At 41.1% G+C, this 26289-nt stretch overlaps 2 protein-coding genes across 2 annotated transcripts in view; one reads left to right on the forward strand and one right to left on the reverse strand.

Annotated features, from left to right (window-relative positions):
* The window catches only part of LOC144520065 (cytochrome c oxidase subunit 5A, mitochondrial), a 353705-nt gene that overhangs the window by 73318 nt on the left and 254098 nt on the right, over positions 1–26289 (reverse strand). The gene's annotated exons all lie outside the window — the stretch shown is intronic.
* Positions 1807–6953, forward strand: LOC144520032 (N-acetyllactosaminide alpha-1,3-galactosyltransferase-like). The gene is made up of 6 exons (XM_078253629.1): positions 1807–1950; positions 2344–2432; positions 3548–3625; positions 3737–3844; positions 4955–5092; positions 6126–6953. Exons 2-6 carry the CDS (start codon positions 2407–2409, stop codon positions 6805–6807), a joined length of 1032 nt encoding a protein of 343 aa, XP_078109755.1. The 5' UTR covers positions 1807–1950; positions 2344–2406; the 3' UTR covers positions 6808–6953.

Here is a 26289-nt window from a genome sequence, read left to right on the forward strand (position 1 = left end):
TTAAAACAACTTTTGAACGTATACATGTTCCACCAAAACAAGTTCCTTCCCGTATGGCGTTATATATATATGTGCCTTATTCCTGAGCGAGTAACTGTATGTTTTGAGCACAGAGAACTATATTTTGCAAGCACATAAAATTAAATGCAAAATATAGTTCTCTGTGCTCAAACCATACAGTACAGTTACTCAGGAATGAGGCACATATATAGCGCCATATTCCCGAGGCTATTTTGCCTATTGACACTGTGGCTCTGTCAGGCGCTTAGTGCCGCCCAAGACAATTGTGATTGGTTTAAAGAAAATGCCAATAAACCAGAGCACGATTTTCTTTAATCCCGGAATGCTGTGTGGACTAGCCAGACCTTCCTCCACAGCGCTGTGGAGGAAGGTCTGGCAATGTGAGACTAGCTAATTAGAGGCAGACTAAGTCAGAGTAAGGCAGAGTAAGGCGGGACATTCCTTTGCCATTCATGCAAATTCTCACCAGGGATATTTTAGCGTTACTATTGCACTGTTTAATTAGTGGTTCAACCTTTTTACAGTCTACGGGTGAAACATGCCCTCAATCACTTCCCCTCAGCACCTGCCCTTGGGGGAATCCCCACCGCCAGTGTTGTTCCATTTGTCTGAAAAACTGAAGCGAACTTGGTGAGATCGACACTCAGAGGGCTGAGGGAGCAAGTGAACAAAGAGTACGTCCCATAGCCCTTAAATTGCATCCTAGACTCCAAGGAAATCATTGGAGGAGAGAGGAAACAGGGCAAATGTGTTTTAGGGGAAAGAGATGTCCTTTCCTCTGAAGCGTCACATGAATTTTTCAGCTGTATGCGCGGAGTTAGCAACTCCTTCAGCTGCACGGCTTCCGTGAAGGCTGCTCTCGTGTATCCTCGGTTATAGCTCCTCGATGATCCCTCCTCGATGCTTGCTGCTTGGGGCAGAAATAAGAGGTTTGAGACGGCCTTCACCAAGGAGGGACAGAACAACTTCTGGTTCAGCAGAGGACCGAGGAGTTGAGGAGCTATATCACCCACAATGCAGTGCAGTTATGCATTAGGTGCAAGAAAATACATCCATGGTTAGGTGGCAGTAATCAGGAAAACTCCGGTTGCTGACCACAAAAGAAATAAATTGAATTTTACATTTTGGCTTTTAAGAAAAGTTTCTTGTTTCTTAATAAAAACTCATTGATAGCTGAATATTTTACTGAAATATGCAATATGTATGTGTATGTAGACTAGTGTCAATACATATTTACTTAGATTTATGTACTTATGTGGTTTCTTTATTCCCATTCACATATGGAAGGAATTTGGTTTTTGCAAGATAATATAAAACCTGTAGCAATAATAGTTCTGAGCAACCATGATACCGATCACAAACTTTCAAAATCACAAACTCTTGCAGGTTCTAAGATTCATTGAAATGAGTCTGCAGGTGTTTCTGATGATTTGTAAAAAGCAGTGGACCTAATTATATTAATAATACATTTTATAAATAATATTTGTAGCCCATAGCAAAAAAAACGTGTTGCTACGTTCGGGGGTGAACGTGTCCCTGATTCTTTGTTTGATGAATTTTGTCAATAAAAAAAATTAAAAAAAACTTGAACCAGGGTAGGTGCGTTCCATTTTAATCCCCCGCTCCTGCCACAACCACTATCACTCTGCTCGCTGCGGCATCCGTGCGACGCACGCTGTTACGTGATATGAACGGCTGACTGCTGAGGGGAAGTGGAACTACTAATGACACGCAGCGTTGGGAGGCACTGGAGAGGCGTCGTCCATCTTTACCCCTACCTGTGATAAGTGTGACACGTGGAGGGAGATCTCTGCTGCAGTGGAGTCACTTTGGCCATTTAAAACAAAGTTTCTCAAGGGCCATTAAGCCTGTTAATGCCCTGGCGTGCTTTGCATTTAAACCTGAAAAAAAAAATCCTTCCTCACGCAGGTAAGTCATCATCAGCACCAGTGTCTCTGGCAGAAAAAAAAACCGAGGCTCCCTTAGACTGTTGTAATACGTTTGTTTATCTATAACCTCCAAAGGGACTTTTGTTTCGCCCTGTAAACGCACATTTTAATTCATTGTCATGAATGTCACGTCATTTCTTTTCCAACTTTTTGAATGTATAATTTTAAAACTAATTGGTCATGTGTTCTACTCATGAAAGCAATACAATCACAGCCCAAGTGTGATTTATTTTGGGTGTGCACCTCAAACAACTTGAGTTTCTCCTCTGTCATCCTCATGCCATGTTGGCTAAAAGGGACCTTGGGTAAAGAAAACTGGTGGGCTGTTGTGTAACTGGTTTCACTGCAGTATTGGTTTTTCGTTTTGTTCAAGGTGACGTTTAATTCACCAGGCAACCGATACCTTCACCTCCTGCGAGAGTTTGTTTCCTGGAAAATGCAGCGACGTTTAACCAAAACCCGGTGAACTGATCTTCTATATTTATTCATTTTCCTGTGGTAAGATGTACGAAACTAAGTCTGTGGACAGGGGTGCATTGATGCACAGGCTGGTCTAAGCTGCTGGACAGCCCAGGGACCCAGGTTGGCCAGACTAATGTGGTTTATTTAAATTTACTTGAGAGCAACAAAACGTGACCCCTGTTGGCCGATAAGACATATTCAAAACGTTAAGCAGTTGATTGGGTAGACCACATCTACCCGATCAGCAACAGCAAAATCATGTGGTGAGGTTTAAGAGGCCAATTTTGTTTTCAAATCCCTGCTAATGGAATGCGAACAACATCTGTTAACCGAGCAAAAACTAAAAGCACAACATCTAAGGACACCAAGATCACCTAAAGAAACAAAATGGGGTGTTCTGTCCTGCTGCAGATGTTGTTTCTGTTGGTTTAGAAAACTAAAAGCTGTCAATGCCTTTTTCTGTGGCATTGCTGTTTATAGTAAAGGCTATCTCAATGTGTGTGAGTGCACGCAAGCGTGCGTGTGGGCCATGTAATATTCCTAGCACACAAGCATGGCACAAAATTATTTATTTTTTTTCGGGTAAAGAGTGATGAATAAGAGGGGGCCCCACACAAAGATTAGTTTAGGGGTCCATGGCCATCTTAATCCACCCCTGTCTGTGGACTATCCAGAGTAGCTGGGTACATTGTTTCTGGACATGCAGCGTTTTTCCTATTTAAGTTTGAAATGCTCTGTATCTGTCGCTATAATACCACTAGGGATACTTTCTTCCGTGTTTTAAAAAAGAGAATAGCCCTTGTATGTTTTTAGAGTGTTTTTATTAAGTGAATTTAACTAAATCAAAGATGGGATTTGCTCACACAACTTGACATCACTTTGTTCTTTAGCCAACAGCTGCTTTTTTTCTTTCTTCCCCATACTGCTTGGCCATATAAGGGGGGGGCTTTATATAAGCTGAAGCTTCTGACCCTACCCTTTGGTTACGACCAATAAAAAAAATTCATTCATTTCTCTGCATGCTCAGTATAGCATCAAGCACTGTATGTCGTAATTTAATCATGTTGCATAGACTGAACTGAGGTGTGTTGGTTTGCTTTTGCAAATCGTTTCAGTGGGCTTAAGGAAATAAGTGCTGGAATCCTCTGCTTTCATGTGTTGATCATTGTCAGCTTCACTTCCTTATATTTACGGTGAGTAAACAAAGTCCTTAAAGCACATGCAGGCCAATTTGATTTATTGGCAAGAGTCACTTCAGTATGATTTTTATTCTGGTCTCATGATGTGTAATTTTTCTATACTAGGTATTTAGCGAGCCTCATCCCTGAGGACAACCTGCTGGGGACCAGTGAGGTGACCAGTGAAGGCAACATAAGACAGAGCATCAATTTAGATGACACACTTGACTATAGGTAAGATCTGTAGGGCAGGACCCAAATATTTGACTATCCAGATTATTGTTCCTTGGGTAGGTATTCATTACATTACATGTCATTTAGCTGGCGCATTTTATCCAAAGCGACTTCCAATTAAGTGCTTTCAACCTTGAAGGTACAAACTTCAGACAAGTAGTAAGTGCAAGTACATTAGCTTCAAATAAGCAAAACTACAAAGAGCTATATGAAAGTGCTGTAAAATTTTATATATATAATATTATTTTCATCCAACCAATTTGGATTTTGGGATTTGGATATATTTTTGTGGGGGGCACAGCACAGTGTTTCACAGAACAGTGTTTCCATTTCTTAACTTCATCTGCTGTTCTTAACAAAATTCCCTGCTCATCAGAGTGATGGCATGTGAAAAGAAACTGATCTTGTGCCTGATTGTTTAGGCATACATGTATATGTTCTGTGGTGCCTGCCAGAGGGGAGAAGTTGATACAGGTTGTTTCCAGGGTGAACAGGGTGGGTCTAAAGTTATGTTTCATGATTCCTTACAGTGGAGATGTTTCCTGAATGTATGTAGTTTCACCTGCCCTAATCTATATCCGTGACGTTCCACTTCCGAGATTGCTCCGGTGCCGCAGCAAATTCCGCCAGATTTCACCCTTTTCGGCCAGATGTCCATTACCTTCCGCTTTCTTTGTGTTGGCGTTCAAAGGTTGTTTTAGACCAAAACAAGTTCCTTCTCGAGGCTATTTTGCAGCAGCACCGTGGCTCTAACCGGTGCATGGCCCCGCCCATGACGATTGTGATTGGTTTAAAGAAATGCCAATAAACCGTAGCATGTTTTTCTCCCATCTAGGAATACTGTGGACTAGCCAGACCCTCCTCCGCAGCACTGTGGAGAAAAAGTCTGGCAAAGTGAGACTACACCTGCCCTAGTTTTCCCTGATAGCACTGTAAGGCGGTCCGCTCTGAGGAGTTGGAAGCCCAGCAGGTGTAGTGTACCTGGGGTGGGCTTCGAAGCCAGGTTTCAGTGAAGCACAGGGCAGAAGATCTGTAAAGCAGCAGTTCAAAATCTATAAATCTCCTCCTCATATGGCTGTTCAACATATTTGTTTTCATCTTCCATTTCAGGGCCAGACAGGGGGTTGAAACACGCACATCTTGGAAAGCTCCTATCATCTGGGAGGGGATGTTTGACCCCGTTCTTTATGACCAAAAGCACATCCAAAACCAGTCATCTGTGGCCCTCACCGTGTTTGCTGTGGGAAAGTATGTTTCTCCATGAATACTGACGGTGATAATATCAGCACTTTCACACTAGCAGTTCACTCTGAATCTGGTAGCACTTTGTTGAAAGATTTGGTGTTATGAACCCTTTTTCCAAACCCGGGTGAAAATCAAGAAACCCTAAATCTCTGTGAACAAAAGACATTTAGGTTGGTTACAGCTGAATATCAAACTGGTGCGGAGTGAGAAGAGAATAACATATAGGCTCAACCTAATGACACACACTATTTTACCTTAGATGGTAGAAGAGAAGCAATGGTTATTTTTCACATTTAAATTCACTCTTCCTTCAGCGGTGTCCACATGGCTCCAGCCCGACTGTCATTCCTCTTTTTGCCTATTTTCACATCACAGTGGGCAAAGACAATAGCTGTGTTTGAAACCGTTCTCCATCACAGAAATAGTGCACTAATATACTGTAGTGTGTTCACCATTTTGTGGTGGTGTTCGATTTCTCTGCGGTTAATTTCATTCAATAGATAGTCCACTATAAAATACCCAAAATGCATAGTTAATTTGAGTGTACATATGATGTACTCTACATTTTACTCCTGTAAACCACAATGCAACGTGTTCATGTTTTTCCAGAGGAGAAGCAGCACCTGCACCTGCGAAAACTGAAAAGGAAAAATGGAGCAGGCTTTAGTTTCTAGCCTCACAAAAACACAACAACCTTTTCAGTGAGTGTCTGAAATCTCGTTTGGTCGTTCCCTATATAGTTCACTTTTTAATTAACATTATATAGTGAGTGAGTGAATGAGGGAACTGTTTCGAACACAACTTTTGTTTTCTAAAACACTTGCACATCTACGTGAAAACCATAATGCAAACGTACCACACGTGACAGCAGGCCTGCAGTATTAGAGTAATGAGGACAACAGCGGGTGGGCACTACCTAATAGATCCAATGTTTAATCAGACTAAAAGGTCAGCAGACGTGAACACGTGTAACATTTGTCAAATTAGGAAAAAGAAATGGTATGAGAATGTTTTTTGTTCTATTTCTCTACCTAAGCTACCTGGATGCCTACCTGAAGACTTTCCTTACCTCTGCAGAACAACATTTCATGTTGGGCTTACAAGTGACATATTACGTGTTCACGGATCAACCAGACAAGGTACCACACTTCGAGCTTGGTCCTCAGCGAAGCCTGAAGGTTATCCAGGTGGAAAAGCACTCCAGGTGGCAGGACATCTCTATGATGCGCATGAAACCAATATCAGATACCATAGAATCAGAGATTCGTCACCACTGCAATTACGTCTTCTGCTTTGATGTGGATCAGGAGTTTAAGGGAAGATTTGGCTCAGAGGCTCTGGGGGATTCTGTAGCTTTGGTACATGCCTACTTTTACAAACTTCCAAAGGATCTGTGGACCTATGACAAAAACCCCAAGTCCAAAGCCTACATGGAATACGGAGATTACTACTACCACGCTGCTCTCTTTGGAGGCCTGTGTGAACATGTGAAGAATTTGGCAGATTACTGCTTTCTGGGTATCATGGAGGACAAACTAAACGATGTGGAGGCTCTGTGGCACGATGAGAGCCATCTAAACAAGTACTTTTGGCTTCACAAACCAACCAGGTTGCTCTCCCCCGAGTACTGCTGGGACCAGAATAATATTGACAGCGACATACACGTCGCTCGCCTAATATGGGCAGAAAAACATTATGACGCACTACGTGATCAGTAGACCGGCTACAAGATCCACAAATTGTGAGTAAAGTGCAATAGCCACCTGCCACTTTAACACTGGTTGGGTGATATGGTTGAAATCAGTGTTGCAATATCAAAAAACATGTTTATGATGTGAATATACTGTACAACAAGAACTGGAAAATGTTTGCCTAAACCTTAAAATAAAATTATAAAACTAAAGCATCCATCTATTGGCTATACCCATTTATACTTTAGAGGTTTACGGGAGGCTTTGGGCGTGGGGAAGGGTACACGGTCGTCAACTATTCAGACAAAACACTCACACTTTACTGTACAGGCAATTTAGAGTTGCCTATCGTACGGTCAATCACAAAACGGTGCTGAAAGAAAAGTGTGTTCTCTTCCTGCATCCAGTGACGTAGTTGGAGGCAAGGATGAACTACAGGCTATTTCTGCTTTTCTTCTTCCGGGTAGACGGGGCGTGCTCTAGATGCTACTCAAAAACAGAACTTCCTTGTTCTCTTTGCTTTTATTGTAAACTAGCTACACAACAGCGAAAATGGCATGGTTTCAATTCTGATCCAAAATGGAATGGGTTCTTCCCAGGATCCTGCTACACCCTTCCAGCAAGTTTCATTAAAATTGGGCCAGTAGTTTTTAATTTTCCTGACAGACCAATAAACGAAGTAACCACCGATTGACAATAGTGGTATGGATGGATTGCCATGCAATTTGGTTTAGACATTCATGTTGTAAATGCTATTAACAGTGTGCATGGAAATGTGTAAACTTGGTTAAAATCAATACATATTTGCAATTAAAGCCAAACATGCATTTCAACATTTGCTTTCTACCAATAGAACCTCAGAAAGAAATCCTGCTTTATTAGAAAAATATTGTCTAAGTATAAAAATTAAATGGTATGGTTCAGAAACCATAATACCAAGTCCAAATTTGCATTAAACAATTGTGAAGATGAGCAACACGATATTGGGAGTTCAACAGTGCACATTATCCAGAAAGTTGTTAGTCGTCGTGTCCCGACGACTAGCGTTAGAAGCTAGTTAGCGGTTTGCTATGAAACTGGTCACATTCGATTAGCATGAAAGCATATCCCAGAGAACGGTCGACTCGGTACACATATGTAATTAACCCCTAGGTTAATTTTCCGCCGGATTTGTCCTTTAATGCTGGGATGGACCGTAGACAGAAATAAAAGTGAATTTTCATCCAGATATAATATTCTTGATGTAGGAAATCCTACCATCCCCACTACCAAAATGTCCTAATATATTCATTGAGATGCTTCAGAACTACTAATGAGCCCCTGGTTTTGGTGTCTAGCGATGCGGCTACATACATGGTAGTGCATGTTCGAAAAACAACAAAAGTCTACAGTTCTTAAATGAGATTCCTGTATAAAGAGTGGTAGAAATTCTAAAATGTAGGTGAGATCTGAAATAAAGCTTCGTAGTGCACCTTTAAGAGTTGTCATTGTTACACTGAGCCTTTAATTAGATTGTGACTAAGCAAATATTGATAGACATTATCAACTTCCTCTCTAAATGCCCCTGTTGGAGCATAATACTCCAGTACTCTTTTGTGACAGCTGTTTTGTGTTTGCTGATTTGTTACTTTAGTTTTAGTCTGGCTGTGAATTTCCGGAGAGAAAAAACCCACGTGACCCATTCGTCCTATCAGCTGCCGGTTTTCATTTTCTGGGAAACAATACAGAGAAGCGCCGCCTGCTGCTATGGAGACACATTACGTTTCAGGCACGCGCAGAGCGTACGCTCAAGTCGGTGTCGCCTCAGTGTGTTTTGAGGCATTTTTTTGGACCTTGGGGACCCGACTGATCAGTCTGACTGCCTTTTCTGCCGACGGTCGACCGTCTGGTTTGTGTGTAACAGCTCTGTGTTGCTAATACAACATTCTATTAATTTAAAGGGGAACTATGCAGTTTAGCTTAATTTACCTTAACTGAACAGCTTTGGAGTCATTGGAATGGTTATATGACTTTTTTTTTCGAGTTGAATGGTGGTCGTCTCGCTTCCCCCTAGCGCCTGTGAGCGGAAAAACCACCCTTGCAACTTTCCTCAGCGTCGGGAAGTATCGTGTTGTCGGAGGAGGAACAGAGAAAGAGGAAACGGCAGACCGAGTGAGGAGTCAGACACAAGTAAACATAGGAGCTGCCAAATATCTATTCTGAAGCTGTAGGGGGGAGCTCAATAGAGAAACATGCGAGCAAAAAGTGAAGTAACTGGTTTACAGGGCTAACTGTTGATGTTATGTATTTTACTACTTTTACTCTTGTGAACTCAAATGTGTACAGTACACAAGGGACAAATTTGACTTTTGTAAATCCAGTTTTATTGGTTACTGTACTAAATACCTTTGGTTTAAATCTTGTTAATGGATTCTCATCGTTTTTTGAAATTTGAATCACTATCTTTGAATTTTGTTGCCCAATACTGTTTTTACAGTATCACAATGGCTTTAGTCTCGCTTGCCAGCATATAAAAATGCCACACACACTATTACAAATTTATAAATTATAATAAATTCAACTGTTCACACAGTAACGCAAGCCATTTAAATTAGCTGTATACATGTTTTAATGTAATTTTCTCTTACAAGTTTATTGCCGTTTGTATTTTGTCCATTGCAAATTGGTCCCAAAACGTCCCAGTTAGATAGTAAACGGCGTTAACACATTTCTAGCACGATCTAAACTTTCTTCAAAACTAGCGAGTAGCTTGCTAGTTCAAATATTGTTGTTTCCCGAAACCAGCGGAGTTTTGCAAGGCGAGGGACATCTGGCGGAAGATCCAGTGGCAACGGATGTTCCGGCGATTATCCGGTAAATGAATGGTCGTCGTTTCAGACTACAACGGCTTTAAGGAAGAAATGTTAAAGGCCAACTCTTAGCGTCAACCCTTATTGGAAGTATGTTTGGCTCGCTACATATTGCAGTTGCACACGTGAGGGTAAACGACTTGTCTTCAAATGTTTTCTCTGCCTGATGCTCTGAAATGAGACAGACATGAGTAAAGCATGCCAAGAGCCAGTCTGCCCAGCTCACCCCTGGCTGGCCCACCCTACCACTCAGCACGAACCACACAGCAGCCACCTGTGTCATTCAGCTGACCTCAGATCAGCTTGGACCTGTCTGACGGAAAGCCATGATGCATTATTCATAGACTGCCACCATCTGGCACATCAGCGCATCTTGCCATCTCAGGCTACTCACCCTGTCAAACATACAAGCAAGTAAAGGGCAATATATCAGCAGAATAGTCCTCTTGCCTTTGTGCCTATATAGTTTACAGGCCAAATGAAGAGGAATTTTAGTTTAAAGGTCTGTTAATATACACTACCAACTTTCCAAATATGTATTTGCCATGATTTCTATCTGATAGAGGTTTCTGAGAAAATGTGAGATTGTGAGGGGATTATATGCAGCGCATTCTAGTCGGGGGCAGAGCATGTAGGCCTACCTTTACAAAGTAAGACACAGGACACCACTTCCTCAAAAGTAATGCTATCTGTAGTTTGAATACACAGTTTGAATACACAGTGCAGCACTGCTTTCCAGTTTGAAGAGCCAGAATAAAAATACACTAAAGTGCAGTTTAGCCATGTACCCCATGAGAGTACTAGTGTCTACCTTTTTAATACACAACTACCTTCGCAGACTTTCCACCAATTCATTTGTATGTACAGTGTTGTAGTGATACAATGCAGGTTTTCTCAGCGCAAAATGAAAAGGTCATATTCCACAGCGTCGACAAGTTTCAAGCTTATTTCACCTCAGGACCCAATGCAGCATCTGTGATAGGTCTTGTTGGACGCGGTCTGTTGCACCTATAACCATACCCAATAGTGATGTCACAGAGTCCGCCACCACCATCACTGCAGCAAGGTGAAAAGTTAAGCCACTGGATGTCAGCAAAGACAACACTTTCAAGGGGTGTTATAGTCTTTAATAACCCCTCTGTGTCAAATGATCTGATTGTTATAAATAAAGGATTTGTGTTTCTACCTTGGGGCTCACTTATTCTTGTTATAAATTACTGAGCCCTGAAAGTCTCATTTTCTTAAAACTAGTTTAAAAATTGACAGTAGGATTAGATTATTTCAAAAACCAACTCTTATTTTTACAATTAATGGCTTATTTTCTACAAGACACATTTCTAAAATATTCTTGATACAGGTTGATTTGTATTGTAAACATGTTGAAATAATCTTACTACACTGGCACATTTTAAGAATATTAGACTTATAGGGCTCTATAATATACATAAATGGCTTGATAAGATGCACTGTATAGGCTGGGCCAAATACTGGATGGAACATACGGTCTTCACAAACTCTCCACACACTTAAAACTTAGGAAGACACCACATGGTGGTGCTCAAAGCACACAAAGCCCACAACCATAGGGGCAAGAAGCACATTGCACTTTCCAGACAAAGGAACATGTAATTACAAGAATACTGTAAAAACAACAGCACAAGTATTCAACAGAAAGAGATTTGCAAATAAAAGAATATCCACATCTTAAGCAGACAATACTTTTGTCAGATATATGACGTATTTTTGGTTTTATTCTCTTATCCTATGACTGATGACACATTGCTCCAACATGCACATTCAATCACAGTTGTTTAGCCATGAATATGCGTGCTGGCAATGTCAATTATAAATAGTTTTAGCTGTACAAGAAACCACCTGCTTGATTAACTGTAAACCATAAACTAGCTAAATCAGTCCCCTCTTTGAAATTGCTGCTGAAAACGTATTTTTTATTGAAAGGTTGTTTTTTTAAACTTCATGTTTATATGCAGATTGGTATACTGAGGGCTATTTGTTTTTTTTTTTAGATTTCTTTATTTAAAAGGGACAACACACATTAATAAACATGAGTACAAAGTCCAACATGTAAATGTGCCAGATTTAGCCATACAGGCTAATTTTCATCTGCAGTCCTTAGCAGGTTGATGGCTTAAAACAATAGATATGCTACAACAATACAACACATACACATAAAACAAGGAACGCATAGGCATAGACAAGTAAAATGACATAACCACTATTCCAGATCAGGACAACTGGCAGGTTGATGGCATGAGAAAAACATAACACAAGTATCATACACAGTAGATACAGGTAAAAGTGCATGGACACACATTAGAACGTATCAACAACACATAAGCACACACAGAGACACTCCTATAGCGACAAAGACAAACACATTATGCCTGTAATAAATGTAACATATGACATTTTAAACGCTTTTCTTATATGCTTTTAGTTATGTGTTTTGCATACGTATGTTTTTCCGTTTCTTTTTTTCCCTTGTAAAGCACTAATCTATGGTTTTGATAAGTGCTATATAAATAAACCAGCAGCAGTCGAACATTTGGGGACTGGAAGTCCTTTTTCCCACATGCTGCACTATAGTTGCAGGTTTTATCCACAGTTGTATCAGGTCTTTACAAATATTAAAATTATATTATATTATACATTAATATGGAGCTTCTGCTTGATGTTTGTGGCACATGCAACCAAATTTTAAACTCAGAGATTGGATGTTTTTTACTGAAATGCACCCTGGAAGTCGTAGCTGACCTTTTTAATCTTTTCGCTATTGATTCAATCAGAAAGTTTTGTGTCCATCCAAGCCTTGAAAAATGCTCGAACTCTCCGTCAACTTACAATGAACAGGACTTGTACTGTAGCTCCTGAAACCTGGGCGGCCAAATATCTCTTCCCACTGGGATACTCTAGTATTTTGGCATATGGTAAAGCCAAATCAAGTGCAGCTACTGTATGATATGAAAACATTTAAGTTTCAAATACTGAACAAAAGATAAGCATATTCCAAATGTGTGTTGCTTGAAGTACAGAACAAGCAGACTGAGTAATCAAGGCTAAATACATATGACTTCAGCTGCTGCTATGAGAATAACAGGAGAGGGAGGGTGTGTCTTGAAGAATCCATGGATCACAGAGCTGACAGTGTTTTCTTGTAAATTCTTTTAAAAGCACCAACACACATTAAATCCTCAGCTTAATTCCATTGTGAGGACTGTGTGTGTGTGTGTGTGTGTGTGTGTGTGTGTGTTCTTGTTTAACTATATTCATGGGGTCCAGAAACCGGGAATACAGTATACTTGCGGGGTCCGGACAGCTTTGTGGGGCCAAAATGCTGGACCCCACAACTTTAAAGGGCTGTTTGAGGGTTAAGACTTGGTTTTAGGATTAGGGTTAGAATTAGGTTATGGTTAGGGTGAGGGTAAGGGTTAGGGTAAGGGGCTAGGGAATGCATTGTGTCCCTACAAAGAATGTGTGTGTGTGTGTGTGTGTGTGTGTGTGTGTGTGTGTGTGTGTGTGTTTACAGTATTTGTGTGTCAGAGAGAGACATTTGTAGACACTAAACTGTTCCACAAGTGGCTTTTTAAAAGCAAGCTGTCCTGTAAAGACATATTTGTACACAGGGGAACAAATTATGTTCATATCCAATTTTCTGGGGATAAAAGAACAAAGAAACAAATTGATTACGTCATAAAGACTGATGTTAGGAAATACATTAGGCATAGATCAACATTTCAATTCTTTCAATTTACACTTTAACCAAATAACTGGCCCTCATTTCCTTTTGACATTGGCTTTCTGTTTTCGTTTTTTGAGGTCCCACATGCTGTACATGTAAAATGTAATATTTGCAAAATTAGCCTATATTTCTTTCCTTTCTTCTAGGCATGTCCCGATTGGATCGGGAAGTTGCAATTCGGAGCCGAAATGGGCATTTTTTAATGGATTGGGGATCGGCAGTCACCCCGATCTCCTTACGCTGCGGTTCCACTTTTGCGACACGACTGAAGTGTGGTGTCGTGACGCCTCCTCCTGAGCATTTTTGTAGTAGGACGTTTAGAACAAAGGACCCGCGAGAGACTTCCCCCATTCTCCCCTGTGCTCTACTTCTATTGGATAGTCACTTTCAATGGATTCTTGCATAAAGATGGGCATCGGGCAGCTTTTTGACGCGCAGCATTTTTTCAAATGCAGCACCGCCTTCCCAGGATGCTGAACTAATATCAATTCTGTTTGCTTGACGTCACCCATAGGAATAAAGGGGAGCGCGGCACGACAAAAATGTCGCACGGCCAGGTAGATCTGCAGGGTTACTCTCATCATTTACGTCAGTACATTCAGTAGAAGTTGATTTTATACGTAAGTTTTTTCAAAAATGCTAGCTGCACAAAGTTAAATGTATAAAGCTGAAGACATCTTTTAGGTACTTTATTTACTTAGTTATTTTTGTAAACAAAAAAAAAACGGTGTGCATTATAGTATTGGATCGGGACTTGGTATCGGCAGATATTCAATATTTTCAAAATCGAATTGTGATCTGGACATCCCTGCTTTCTTCTGACATTATCAAAACCCAGTGTAGAAAAGTACACCTGCTTCTAACATAACTGGCCTTGCACATTTGATGAAGGAGGCAAATATGGAAATGACTATAAAGCATTGCTATTGCACAAAATTAGGAAATATTGGATCTTTTACATGCCAAACATGAACTAATATCAATTCTGTTTGCCAAAACAGCATTCACAGACAAGAAATATATATCTTTTAAAGTGATGTACAGTATGTTTGGGGTCAATTTGACCCCAGAGAGAACTCCCTGTTGGAGCTGTTATGAACAAACTGTTGAAAAGCTCCAGTAATATAAATCCTAACAGACTTATTTGGGAGGGGTACTGCTGTGCACAAAAGTACTTGTCAACACCAATTACAGATGTAGATTTTGACAGCTGACCGCTGAGACCTCGAACAGAAGTAATGTGTCACTTTCTGTGGCAGACTTCTGAAACATGTCGCTGTGTCAAATTGATGTCTTCAGTTAAGTATGCTCTACTGTGTTATTGTATTTTTCTTATGAGGCTTATAATGTGAAACCTTGTCTTCAGACTGAACCCTGTGGCTTAGTATATCTCCAGATGCACACTTCTTTATGAAACCGGAGGTTGTGGTTTGAATATAGTGCGCTGACCTTAAGCCGAAAGATGAATAAGCAGAAGTGGGCCGCATTTTTCGAGACTAGGTGTTGTTAGACATCTCATGATAGTTCTGAAGTGAATGACATCTTTTATAATATTTGGGGTGCCTGTTGTTATGGGTGCACATATGTATAAATATTAAGTTCAGCAGTAACTGATCTATCTAATTGTAATGGTATTCAGATACAGAGTGTTAATGTGTTAATGTTGCTTTCTCAGTTTAGCTCACCCCTATAATCACCTGTAAAGGTGGTAGGGTCCAGTTGGGGGCGGCTGAGAGGTTAATGCTACGTTTACACGTGGCCGGCTATTTTCATGAACGGAAGTTTCAACCTCTCCGTTTTCAAAAATAACATTGTCCACAGCTGTCAGTTTTCAGAAAAGTGTTTGTTCACACGTACCCGTGTATATATGCCATCAATGCCGTGGTGGCAGTGTAAGGAGAAGCTCAAGCCCACGTTAGCCAATCAGAATCCCGAAAATAGCAACAACAGCAACAAATCACTTCCTCACTCTTCTCTTTCTCACTTCCTCGGCTGCCTAAACCTCCGTTTGTCTCAGTTTACATGCAAACGTGCAAACAAAGTTTTCCAAAATCTCCACTCTGGCCGGATGTTTTACATAGAATCGTTTTCAGAGGCGAATTCTCGGTTTAAGTGTAAACGAAGGGCACAAACGAAGGGAAATGTCTCCGTTTTTGAAAATAACCATGTACGTGTCAACGGGGTGTAAAAGTGCCTTCAGAAGAAGGGGAAGAGATAAAGGATTTGGCAGCTTGCTGTGAGTTTGCTGTTTTGTTTCTAATGGTTATTTTGCTTCAGTTTAATTTAGTTGTATTTCTGGGGTGTTCAGTTTGTGCCCTTTGTTTGAGAATGTTTTTCCGTTGTTCTGTTAATAAACACATCAGTTTTTGCATTTCACCAGTTTCCTGTCCAGCTTCCTCAAAACGCCCAACCACCTCATCGGCCTTGGCATGAGCTGGGTGGTTTGACATATGTCCTTTCAGTTGAAACTATTAACTTTTTGAATTATTATATTATTATTATGAGTTATATTCCTTGTTACTAAATGAACAGACATGCTGCTGGTCAGTCTGACATATGCCGGTCAAATGCACTCGGGCGCCGCATGATTTACATCGTGCAACATCAGCATCACACGTGCACACGCAGGGTTTCTGCTATATGCATGTTGCAGCGGCACACTGCCGCTCAATCAGCTGTTTATGAAATGTCATGAAGTCGTAATTATACACAGCTCTGCAGAGCCGTCTGCTCTACTGATCTCATGCGAACAGTCAGCCGCTCTCTCTCCCCTCTGAGGCTGAACAACTGGAACATGAAAACCGCACTCACGCGGGTCCTGTGAAATATGACAGCTACAGTTTATTGGAAAATAGCGTTGGGCACACTGACTTTGATGAATTTACTGTTTACCAGACCCCAGATGAGACAAGAAGGTAACGTTAGCGAACGCTGTGGCCCCTTTGCCTCTGACGCCCCGCTGGCCACTATAGGATAAAAAAAAAAAAGAGACGCTGTATTCCTCCGACACGCTGTATTAACGTTAGTGTTTAAAACGCTTTCCAGGTTAGTGGGGATGCATACCGCTCAAAACCAACATTACAAATGTAGTAATCTTACCTCAGCGTTTAGTTTTGTTGCTAAACTGTGTGGAAAATGAGCGATGACGTTAACTCATCTGTTTCAGGTAATGGCACACTAGGGTACCGTCTATTTACTGGATTGTTCAGAGGTAACCGTCGGTAGCTAACATTAGCGGATAAGCCTGTTGACAGCAATGGTATTGTTCATATTTATGCACAATGAAACATAAAGCAAACTTGCTAAAAAAAGGAACTACATGCTGTTTTCAGGTAACGTTACTGTTGACGTTCAAACAGGCCTGTGTGTGTGTTTGAAGAAATATCTTTATACTGCAAGGCTATATTTATTTTATTTTCCCTGTTTTCATACAGAAGTTTAGTTTGCTAAATATATCAAATTGTTTTAGTTGGATATTGGATGTGAAAAGAAGGAAATGGTTATTCCATAACGTTGCACTTTAGATGTGTGTTAATTTCCCACACCCGGAGTAATTTATATAATTCTATTTTATAGCAATCGATTATCTATTCAAAAAATGTTCAATGTTCTATGCAAAATGTAAAATTTTCTATTAAATATGAGATAGAAAATAAATATTTGTGTGTGCTGTAAAGTGGTTAGAAAATTTTTAATCGGAATCGGCTAAAATCGGTACCTGCTGGTCAAAAATTGTAATCGGTGCATCTCTACGCAATTCCGTCGGTGCCTAAAAAGTATTTAATTCGGTACTCAGCCCTAGTCTAAGCATGCAGAAAAACAGCCACCTGATGGAGAGGTCAATCACAGGTAAACGACCTGGCATCTGTTTCACTAAGCTATGCGGTAATCAAACTCCTCCACTGAATCAATGGTGTGAAGTGTTCGTACCCAGTAAGGTTGTTCATTTCTTCAACAGGCCATGTTTTTGGAAGCAGCAGTTTCAGGTTGGGGCATGCTGACATCATGCTGCTCTCGTGTTTTATGAGAGGTGACATCTATGTTGAAACCCAGCTATGAAAATATGGAGGTGAACTGGAAATACACATACACACCACGGCGAACATGAAGTCACTCGTAAGTGTATGTATATACACCTGCATGCGTCTCTGCTAGTTTGGCACATACACTTTATGTTTGCAGATCTGCCAGGCCTCGCTGTGCCTTTCCCCCCTGGAAAAGCTACATTCTTAAAGGCACTTCTGAGTAGCACACTCAAACAAAGAAGCAAACATGAATGAAGGTGTGAATCAAACCGTCTAATGGTACGGTGCCCCTTTTGCTTTCCAAAGACTCTGAGAGAGTCAGCTGAATAAGGTTGGGTTGGCTTCAAATACCCAGAACCCTTTTGGTTTCAGGTCCAACTTGGTAAAGTAATTAATCAACTTCAGAGAGGGTTATGGATCTGAAATAGAATCTTATTCTGACTAGGGCATGACCAGGGAATGCAGTGTTGGTTTGGTCCACCACTTTGGTCCTGACTGAATTATCTTATAAATACACTTATTGGATGGATTGCCATGACATGGATTGCCATGACATTTTGTACTGACTGAATTATCTTATAAATACACTTATTGGATGGATTGCCATGACATTTTGTTCAGACGTTCATGGTCCCCAGAGGATGAAGCTGACTGACCGAACCCCTGACTGAGCACAGGCTGTTGTCATGAACCATTCATACATATAGCTATGAAAACTATTGCAATGTAATTCATATGTATTTCACGTATGTATTACTGTAAGCCCCACATTGAATGCTGCTGTATAAGGTCAGGTGATGGGAGGGTTCCAAAAAACACCAAAACACTTTTAAGCGAGGGGAGCGGAGTTTGTGTCCCAGATGAAGCCAAGGGGAAAACACAAGACTTTCACACAGGAAACAGGTGTTTGTGACCCAGAAGTACTACTCAAGGTGACCGGTGTTTTAACACAATCCACCATTTTTTTCTTCTAATCTTAACCAGTCGTTTTGGTGCCTAAACTTTTCACGTCTTTTCACATCGATGCATCGCAGTCACCTTTTTTTGTGGCTAAACTTAACGGTCACGGGCGCTCTCACAACCCCGACTCACATTTACCTTTTGTCGGCTAAAGTTAACTGTCTGTGACGTGGTGACCAGTAAGTGGTTGAGTAATTTTGTAAGATATCAATTGTGCATATATTTTTGTACAATATCATACAAACCCGTTTTTGAAAATGTGTTGCTGAGCATCACCATCAGATCAAATGTATCACTTTTAATGTATCCAGTACTTTATTTAGCATTTATGCCTAATACTTCCAAATGTCTATGGACAGCTGTTGAATTCCTTCAGTGATTTTGTTCCCATCAAGCCTCTGTAATGTCTGATGCTTCCAAGAGGCCTGCAGAAACCTAAAACTGATCTAAAAAGAAATTCCAGTGGATTATCCTCGTCATTTCTTCTTTTTTGAACTCTCATAAGACACAAGAATATAAGAGTAGAGCTTTGTTTGGTGAAATGACGGGCAGATTCGAGAGGTTTAGAGGTTTTACCCCCCCCTGACCCTCACACCGATCTTTGACTTTGATGAAAGTTGCTTTCACAAAGCCCTAAACACAATAGATCCCCCCCACCCTTGCATGCCCTTGTGAGAGGATATATGTCAGAGCTGTAACATCATACTCCAAAGTATCACTTCGACTCTCCACGGGTCACATTCCTCTGTGACGGTGGAGGACGTGTGAATGGATTCACCCATGTGGGGGAGAGAAGGAAAAGGGGAAGAATTACAGAAAAAGGACAAAGAAAAAGAAAAGCAGAGACAATTGCAAGACAAAAAGAAAAGAAAAGAAAGAGGAATAACAGAGTTATGAGAAGTCCACCAACACAGAGCAGCATCTGGCACGGCTCATCCTTCCCATCATACACATTCCTGTCTGACACGCTCACAAAGCACCATTGTAATAAACTGGTATCTGACTCATATCCTCACTGGTACCGACCCTATAAGCTACGACCACATCCACACTAAGACATGCACACGTTTGGCCTTGAGCCACCTTCATTGTGCAGAGTTATGGGCTGACAGTTTTAATACCACCTGTAAATGATTCTCTACTGTAAAGAGAGGAGGCGTGAACTTCAAAAGATAAGGAGAGAAAGAAAGGAGGAGGACAGATGAACCGTAATATAGCATTGCTCTAATGTCATGCGGCCTGTGGTCGAAGGGAACACAACATGCTCAGTGTGTGTGTGTGTGTGTGTGTGTGTGTGTGTGTGTGTGTGTGTGTGTGTGTGTGTGTGTGTGTGTGTTGTCTTCATACCTGTCAGTCCTTTACACATCAGACACTGCATTCAGAAGCCTCTAGAAGATCAGAGACTCTGTGTCAGTGGTGGGAGATGTACTTTTAGGTTTACTTTTACCTAGTCTCCCATTGCCAGAGCTTCCGCCACAGCGCTGCGGAGGAGGGTCTGATGAGTCCACACAGCATTCCGGGATGGGAGAAAAACGTGCTCTGGTTTGTTGGCATGGCTTTAAACCAATCACAATTGTCATGGGCGGTGCTAAGCGCCGCATGGAACCCTGGTGCCGCTGCAAAATAGCCTCGGGAAGGAACTTGTTTTGGTGGAACGTGTACGTTCAAAGGTTGTTTTAATCGTGCAACAGAAAACTCAGATTGGACAGATAGTCTAGCTAGCTGTCTGGATTTACCCTGCAGAGATCTGAGGAGCAGTTAACCATAGTCCTTATAAATCGACCAGACTTTAAAATTCCAACACAAAGAAATTTCCGGCAGAACGAGAGCAATTCCGGAAGTGGAACGTTGTGGATGTAGACTATTACTAAGTAAACTCAAAACATCAGAACTAACAGGGCACTTGGAGAGCACAGACATTCACCATGGCATGCCCAATCCCACAATGTTAATGCGGTGTGAATTTTCAGTCGGAAACTGATTTTTCAGATTATTCCGACACCACATGAATGCAAACTCATGTAAGAGTAACTGCAGCTGAATTTCAATACACAATCCAAAAAAAAAAGGAAATACCTAAATAAAGTAACAGGACCATTAAACTTTACATCAGTGGAGTGAAAGTTATTCTCTATCTCTGGATAGTGTGTTTCTATCATTCTGCAGATATGGTGATGAATAAAGGCAAATTTAGCTGCTTCTACCCTTTTTTTCCTTCCTTAAATGTTATATAGACTGAGGCGCTCTTGTAGTTAATTTTTCCCCTCTAAGAGGCAGAGCACACTCATCGCTGTCTTGTGGATTTTGGGCTACAGAAGGTCTTTTTAGGTATCCAGCCCCATGAATGGCAACAACAACTTTGTGTTTTTACTCTACTGGGATTGTGTTGCTGCTGTGAATAGTCAATATCTGTCAATGCAACAGACTTAATGAGGCTGGTTGCTTGCATTGTTTATACAGTGCAGCCAGAAAGCATCAGGACTAGGGCTGGGTACCAAATTCAATACTTTTTAGACACCGACCGAATTGCCTCTAAAGTATCGAGTATCGAAAAATGCCTCGTCATTCAATACCCAATTTCCATAACTAAGGAGTAAATCTCATCAGCGTCAGTGAGCCAATAGGCTTCTACCAAGATCTAATAATGTCTATGATTGGCTGTCTTACGTTACACATCATAGAGACACGCAAGAAAAACGGGACTCACGTAGTAGGAGATGAAAAATACATTAAAAGATTTGTGCCGTAATGTTGTAATTCCATTTCGTTTTATAAAATTGGTATTGAAAAAAGTATTGATTAGGAACCGGTATCGAAGTCAGGGTATTGGTATTGGTACTGGTATTGAATATCTTTGAATGATACCCAGCCCTAATCAGGACAGTGATACAGCATGTTTCTGTTTTGTCTCTGTACTCTCTGTGTGTCTTTATCCTTGAGGGGTATGTTTAAATGGGCAACATTTCCAACCATCTGATGTGGATGATACAACCCTCAGTTTAAAGCTATGCGTCCGGGCTTTAACCTATAGTCACTTTCATTTCAGATCCAGTTTATATGTTATTGCTTATTAAGTTCTAGCCTGGTCGCATCTTACTGGTAAATTGACATGCAATTCACAACAAACAAACAATTCATTTAGTGAAATAGAAATCAAACTTTACCTTTTCTAAAAACTAAACTGACATTGACATTAGGTCATCCAAAACTAAATGGACTTTAAAACGCATTCAAAACAAAAACAAATGTTATTTTTGTTGCATGTTTGGGATCATTAATGAGCCTCAGAATATGTGAATGTGAATGAGACAGCAATGTGTGTGGATTACAAATAAAAACCAAAAGGTAAAACGAATAAATGCCTAGCCTAACTTTTTAACGTTTTTGAGATATCCTTCCAACTGAACATTCAAATAACAAAAAAGATCGTAACCTCCTTGCTGGATTGCATTGATATATTTAAATCTAAGACACCGTGTTTCTGCACTGTTACATCATGTTGAGCATCACTTTATAGCCTACACATTTCATCAAAATTAGTATATTTAAAAACTTGTCTGATCTCAATACATACATAAAGGTTTCTGAGTTTAATAAAGTTTTTCATACTGAAGAATGAACGGTCGGTGGCGTTAATACTAGTAATGAAGTGAAACTAATACCGTATAACAAACATTGGAACTGGCACAAAACTAGAAGTCATGTTTGTGGACGTCATGTAAGCTGAAATTCAAAATTAACTAGAGTTTATGTTCTTTCTTTCATTGATACTTAAAAAGACACAGTAAGCATTTGCCCCACAGTCATGAAAAGAGTGGGCAGGTTTTTTGGGAGCACTGCACCCACAGAGTCGAACGTCCCCCAGGCGAAGGTGTGGGTCCGCTAAATGGGACAAGAGAGAAAAATCCCCAAATTCCCTCTGTGAATGGCACAGAGTAATTAATCTCCAGCAGGGGGTTACCCTCCTCTCTGACATTTGAGTGACATGCAGGCTCTTTGTGTGTGTGTGTGTGTGTGTGTGTGTGTGTGTGTGTGTGTGTGTGTGTGTGTGTGTGTGTGTGTGAGGGAGGTGTTTGATTGCTTCTCCCCCGGGCCTGCTCCATAATGTCTTCTTTTTCGTTTGATGTTTCCCTTTTCTTGTTTCCTTTTTTTTCCCATCTTCTTCCTCTTTTTTTCTGCCGTTTCATATGCTCAGCATCCTATTATTCTTCTTTACTTTTTGGTCTTTTGCACTGTAAAATGGATCATACAGTGAATGTGTGCGTGCCGTGTCAGAGCTGATAGTAAGCTGTGGGAGGTACAGTACAATGCTCAGGCTACTTTTGGGTGATTAGTTTCTCAATATGTAACATTTCTGCATTAAAATATCTAAAAACGACTATACCTATGTTATATATTTTGTTGAGTTGTGTACTTACACTGTCCCAAATGTTTCCAACAATGTTCAGACCCAGAGAAATCTATTATTTTATTTTAATGACACGGGACGTTTCATTTATTTAGTCAGTTGCGTCATAAAACCTTTGACCCCTATAGTTACTCTAACTTCCATCAGAACACGGGCACCCAAATGACACGTTTGTTCGTAAATCATACAATGTCACAGAAAGAATAATACACAGTAACCGTAATACAGCTTGCTTACATCATTTTGTCATTGATTACATGCCACTTCCAACATAGTAATATAGCAGAGATTTTTATTTATTGATACATTTCAATATCGATTGATCCAGCTTATGTGCGGTATGTGCTACATTGACAAGTAACGTTAGCGTTAGCTGATGCTACTGCTCAGTGGGGAACTTTAATGTTATAAGGTTACAACATAGTTCAAAACGTTCATTAAGTTATTTTAAGTATAATTGTTTTGATCAAGGTAAAGTTAACGTTAAACAGCACTGGGCTAACCCACGATTACGTTTGCCAGCTAGCGTTAACGTTAGCTGTATAGATAGAAGACAAATCTTATGCTAATTTAGCCAGCTATCCCACCCTGGTTTTTCTGCCTCACTCCCACGCTGCGAAGGGACTTCAGTATGAAGGATGAAAGCAGACAACAGCCCTGGATGGGGACACGACACATCCACAGTTAGCCAGCAGCCGGCCACTGCGCCGGGTGCAAGACAGGGCCCGATGATTTACGCATCTAATGTAAGCCCAGGAAAATCTCCACACATTCACAACAGACCATGTATGATGTAACTGTTTTGTTGAGATATCACATATCTACGACCCCCTAAAGAGATGGGAATTTTTTTTTCTGGTGTGCACGAAAAACCAGTGTGAGTAGCAGTCAGAATGGCTGCTGAGAAGGAGGTATTAATCTTCCTGAAAACGCAAAGAAATATACCTGATAGTTTCATCAAGAAACTTAAAGATGATAAGGCAACTGAACTGATTTCATGCTGTGAATGTGGAATATTAACTTTAGCCACATAACGTTAGCAGTAACTTCTTAGCATCATTTTGCTAGCTTTAGATTGGTTTCTTGTGAGCACAAGATACTTTTATGTGCACACCAGAAATGTTCTTGTGCGCATCAGAAAGTCATGTCATGTCCCCTTAGGCGCTCCGTACATATCTCAACATTACACACAAAAACTGCTTTAAAAGACATTCATCTGTAATTTACAGGATTTTTCTTCTTTTAATGCACTCTCAGGTACCCCTTTAATTTCTCTCATACTCTCTTTCACCTGCTTCACCTTATCTTGTCTGCCACGTGCACTCCACACAAACTGAACGTTGTGTTGATGCATGCGTGTGTGTGATGATAGGCAGAGGTCATACCATCAGGTTAAAACCAAGCGGGGGAGCTGATAGTCTCCAGTCCTGAGTGACTTGGCCTGTATTGTTTCAGACACTGACGTTGCTTCTGATGACATTTGAGAAAAAAAGACTTCTCTTCCATTCCTTAATTCTTCTTTCCTCACCTATTTTCCTCGCATTTCTTCCTCTTAGATGTATGGAAAATACAAAAGTGAGGTAAACGTCAGCAACTTTTTACTTCAAAAGATCAAGTCAAGTCAAACACTTCTGTGCTTCTTTAAATAAAAACGTTCTGGTGAGCACCAGTAACGGCCTACGGGCCGTTACCCGAGAAGCAGCTATTTGTGAGTAACACTGAGTGTGTGTGTGCAGAGAGGGAAGGGAGGAAGGCCTGCCACATTAATGACAACCACACTTATGTAAAGCTCCACACAGTATTTATAGAGTCAGCTGGGCTTCAGAAGATCACAGTCGAAATGTCTGCAGACCACAAGTCATGAAACACACAGACACACACACACACACACACACACACACACACACACACACACACACACACACACACACACACACACACACACACACACACACACATGCACACAGGGGTTAAATTAGGCCGGGTTGTCTGCCTTGGCACATAGTCCTTAATGAGGGGATGTAAGAACTAAGAACTTCAGTACTTTCACAGGGTTTCCTTATTTCTGGCAATGGGTTTACCTAAAAGCTACCTAGCAGATCAGCAACCTCAGTCTAGATGGTGGTATGTTGGATCAACGACAGTTTATTTCCAGGATAATCGCCGGAAAACAACAACAAACTGAGCTAGCAAGCTACACGCTGAAAACGTCCAGTTTTGGTATGGATTTGGACGATCCAATAAGGCAGGCCTGCTTGGTTCATTCGAGAATTATTGTAAAGATTTACAAAGAATATGTTTACGGCATTTAGCCTACTCTCTAACTTGGACGTTTTGCGACCGATTGGCAGGAATTTGCTATGGACCCGCCAATCCATACATACGGCGAAACACTGGTCGGAGCTGGTTGCTCGCTCTACCAAGTGAGCTACCCAGGCACCTGTATCCAGTTAATTTAAACAGCTCACATTACTGTATTGTGTGAACAGTTAACTTCATTTGGTATTGTATGTGGCATTTTCTATTTGCGGGGGGCAAATGTTCCACCAAAACAAGTTCCTTCCCAAGACCATTTTGCAGAGCCACAGTCTCTGTGTCTGGATCTTAGCGCCGCCCAAGACGATTGTGATTGGTTTAAAGAAATGCAAACAACCCAGAGCATTTTTTTTCTCCTATCCTGGAATGTATGTGTGGAGGAGCCAGCCCTTACTCTGCAACGCTGTGGAGATAGGCTGGCAGTAACAGATGGCCCAGCTTGATAGGTGGATAGCACTGTAGGGAGAAAAGTAGTTAAGAAACGGGACAGGAACAGAATAACAGAATAACAGAATTCTCGCGAGAGCACAATTTGGATTGTGACCGGAAGGTAACGCCGTGTGAGAGTGTAGAGGGAGAGAAGACAGACGGAGGAAAACAGTATTATTTCGAGAAAATGTTGTACTAGTTGCTTAGTTTTTTGTTTCTTATTAGCCCCCTGGTAGCCTTTAGTCTCTGTAAAGAGCCAGAATCGACGCAAATCTATGTACCTGTGCGTGTAGGACCGCACATTTTCTACGAGTAGTAAACATTAGCTTCAGGCTAACGCCAGCTCCATGGCTACCTCCACACCTGGCGAGTCCCCATTTCCCCACAGGATTTCCTCATTGCTTGAAAATGCAAACAAAGAAATTTCTGACCTTAGGGAAAAAGTTCGTCGGCTCTCAGAGGACTTAAAAACCAAAGATGCCTTGTTAACAGCCTACCTGGACTCAAAATCAATCGCTCCAAATCACAACTCTCTCGGCGGCTTTCCAGGATACTGCGCTTTGGGACCCATCCGCCTGCCCACATCCATCCTCTTGCTCGACACCGACCATCAGGCCATCCTGGACTAAAGTGGTTTGCGGCCGAAAGAGAGCCTCGGGTAGGGCTCCATCGCCTCCTGCCCTCAGCCTCTCCAGTCGCTTCGATGCCCTGTCGAAGCTGAATGTTTCCCCGGTAACGGCCGACGTGGTTACCCGGGCGAGC

The sequence above is a fragment of the Sander vitreus genome, chromosome 1, assembly GCF_031162955.1.
Source record: "Sander vitreus isolate 19-12246 chromosome 1, sanVit1, whole genome shotgun sequence".
NCBI lineage: Eukaryota > Metazoa > Chordata > Actinopteri > Perciformes > Percidae > Sander > Sander vitreus.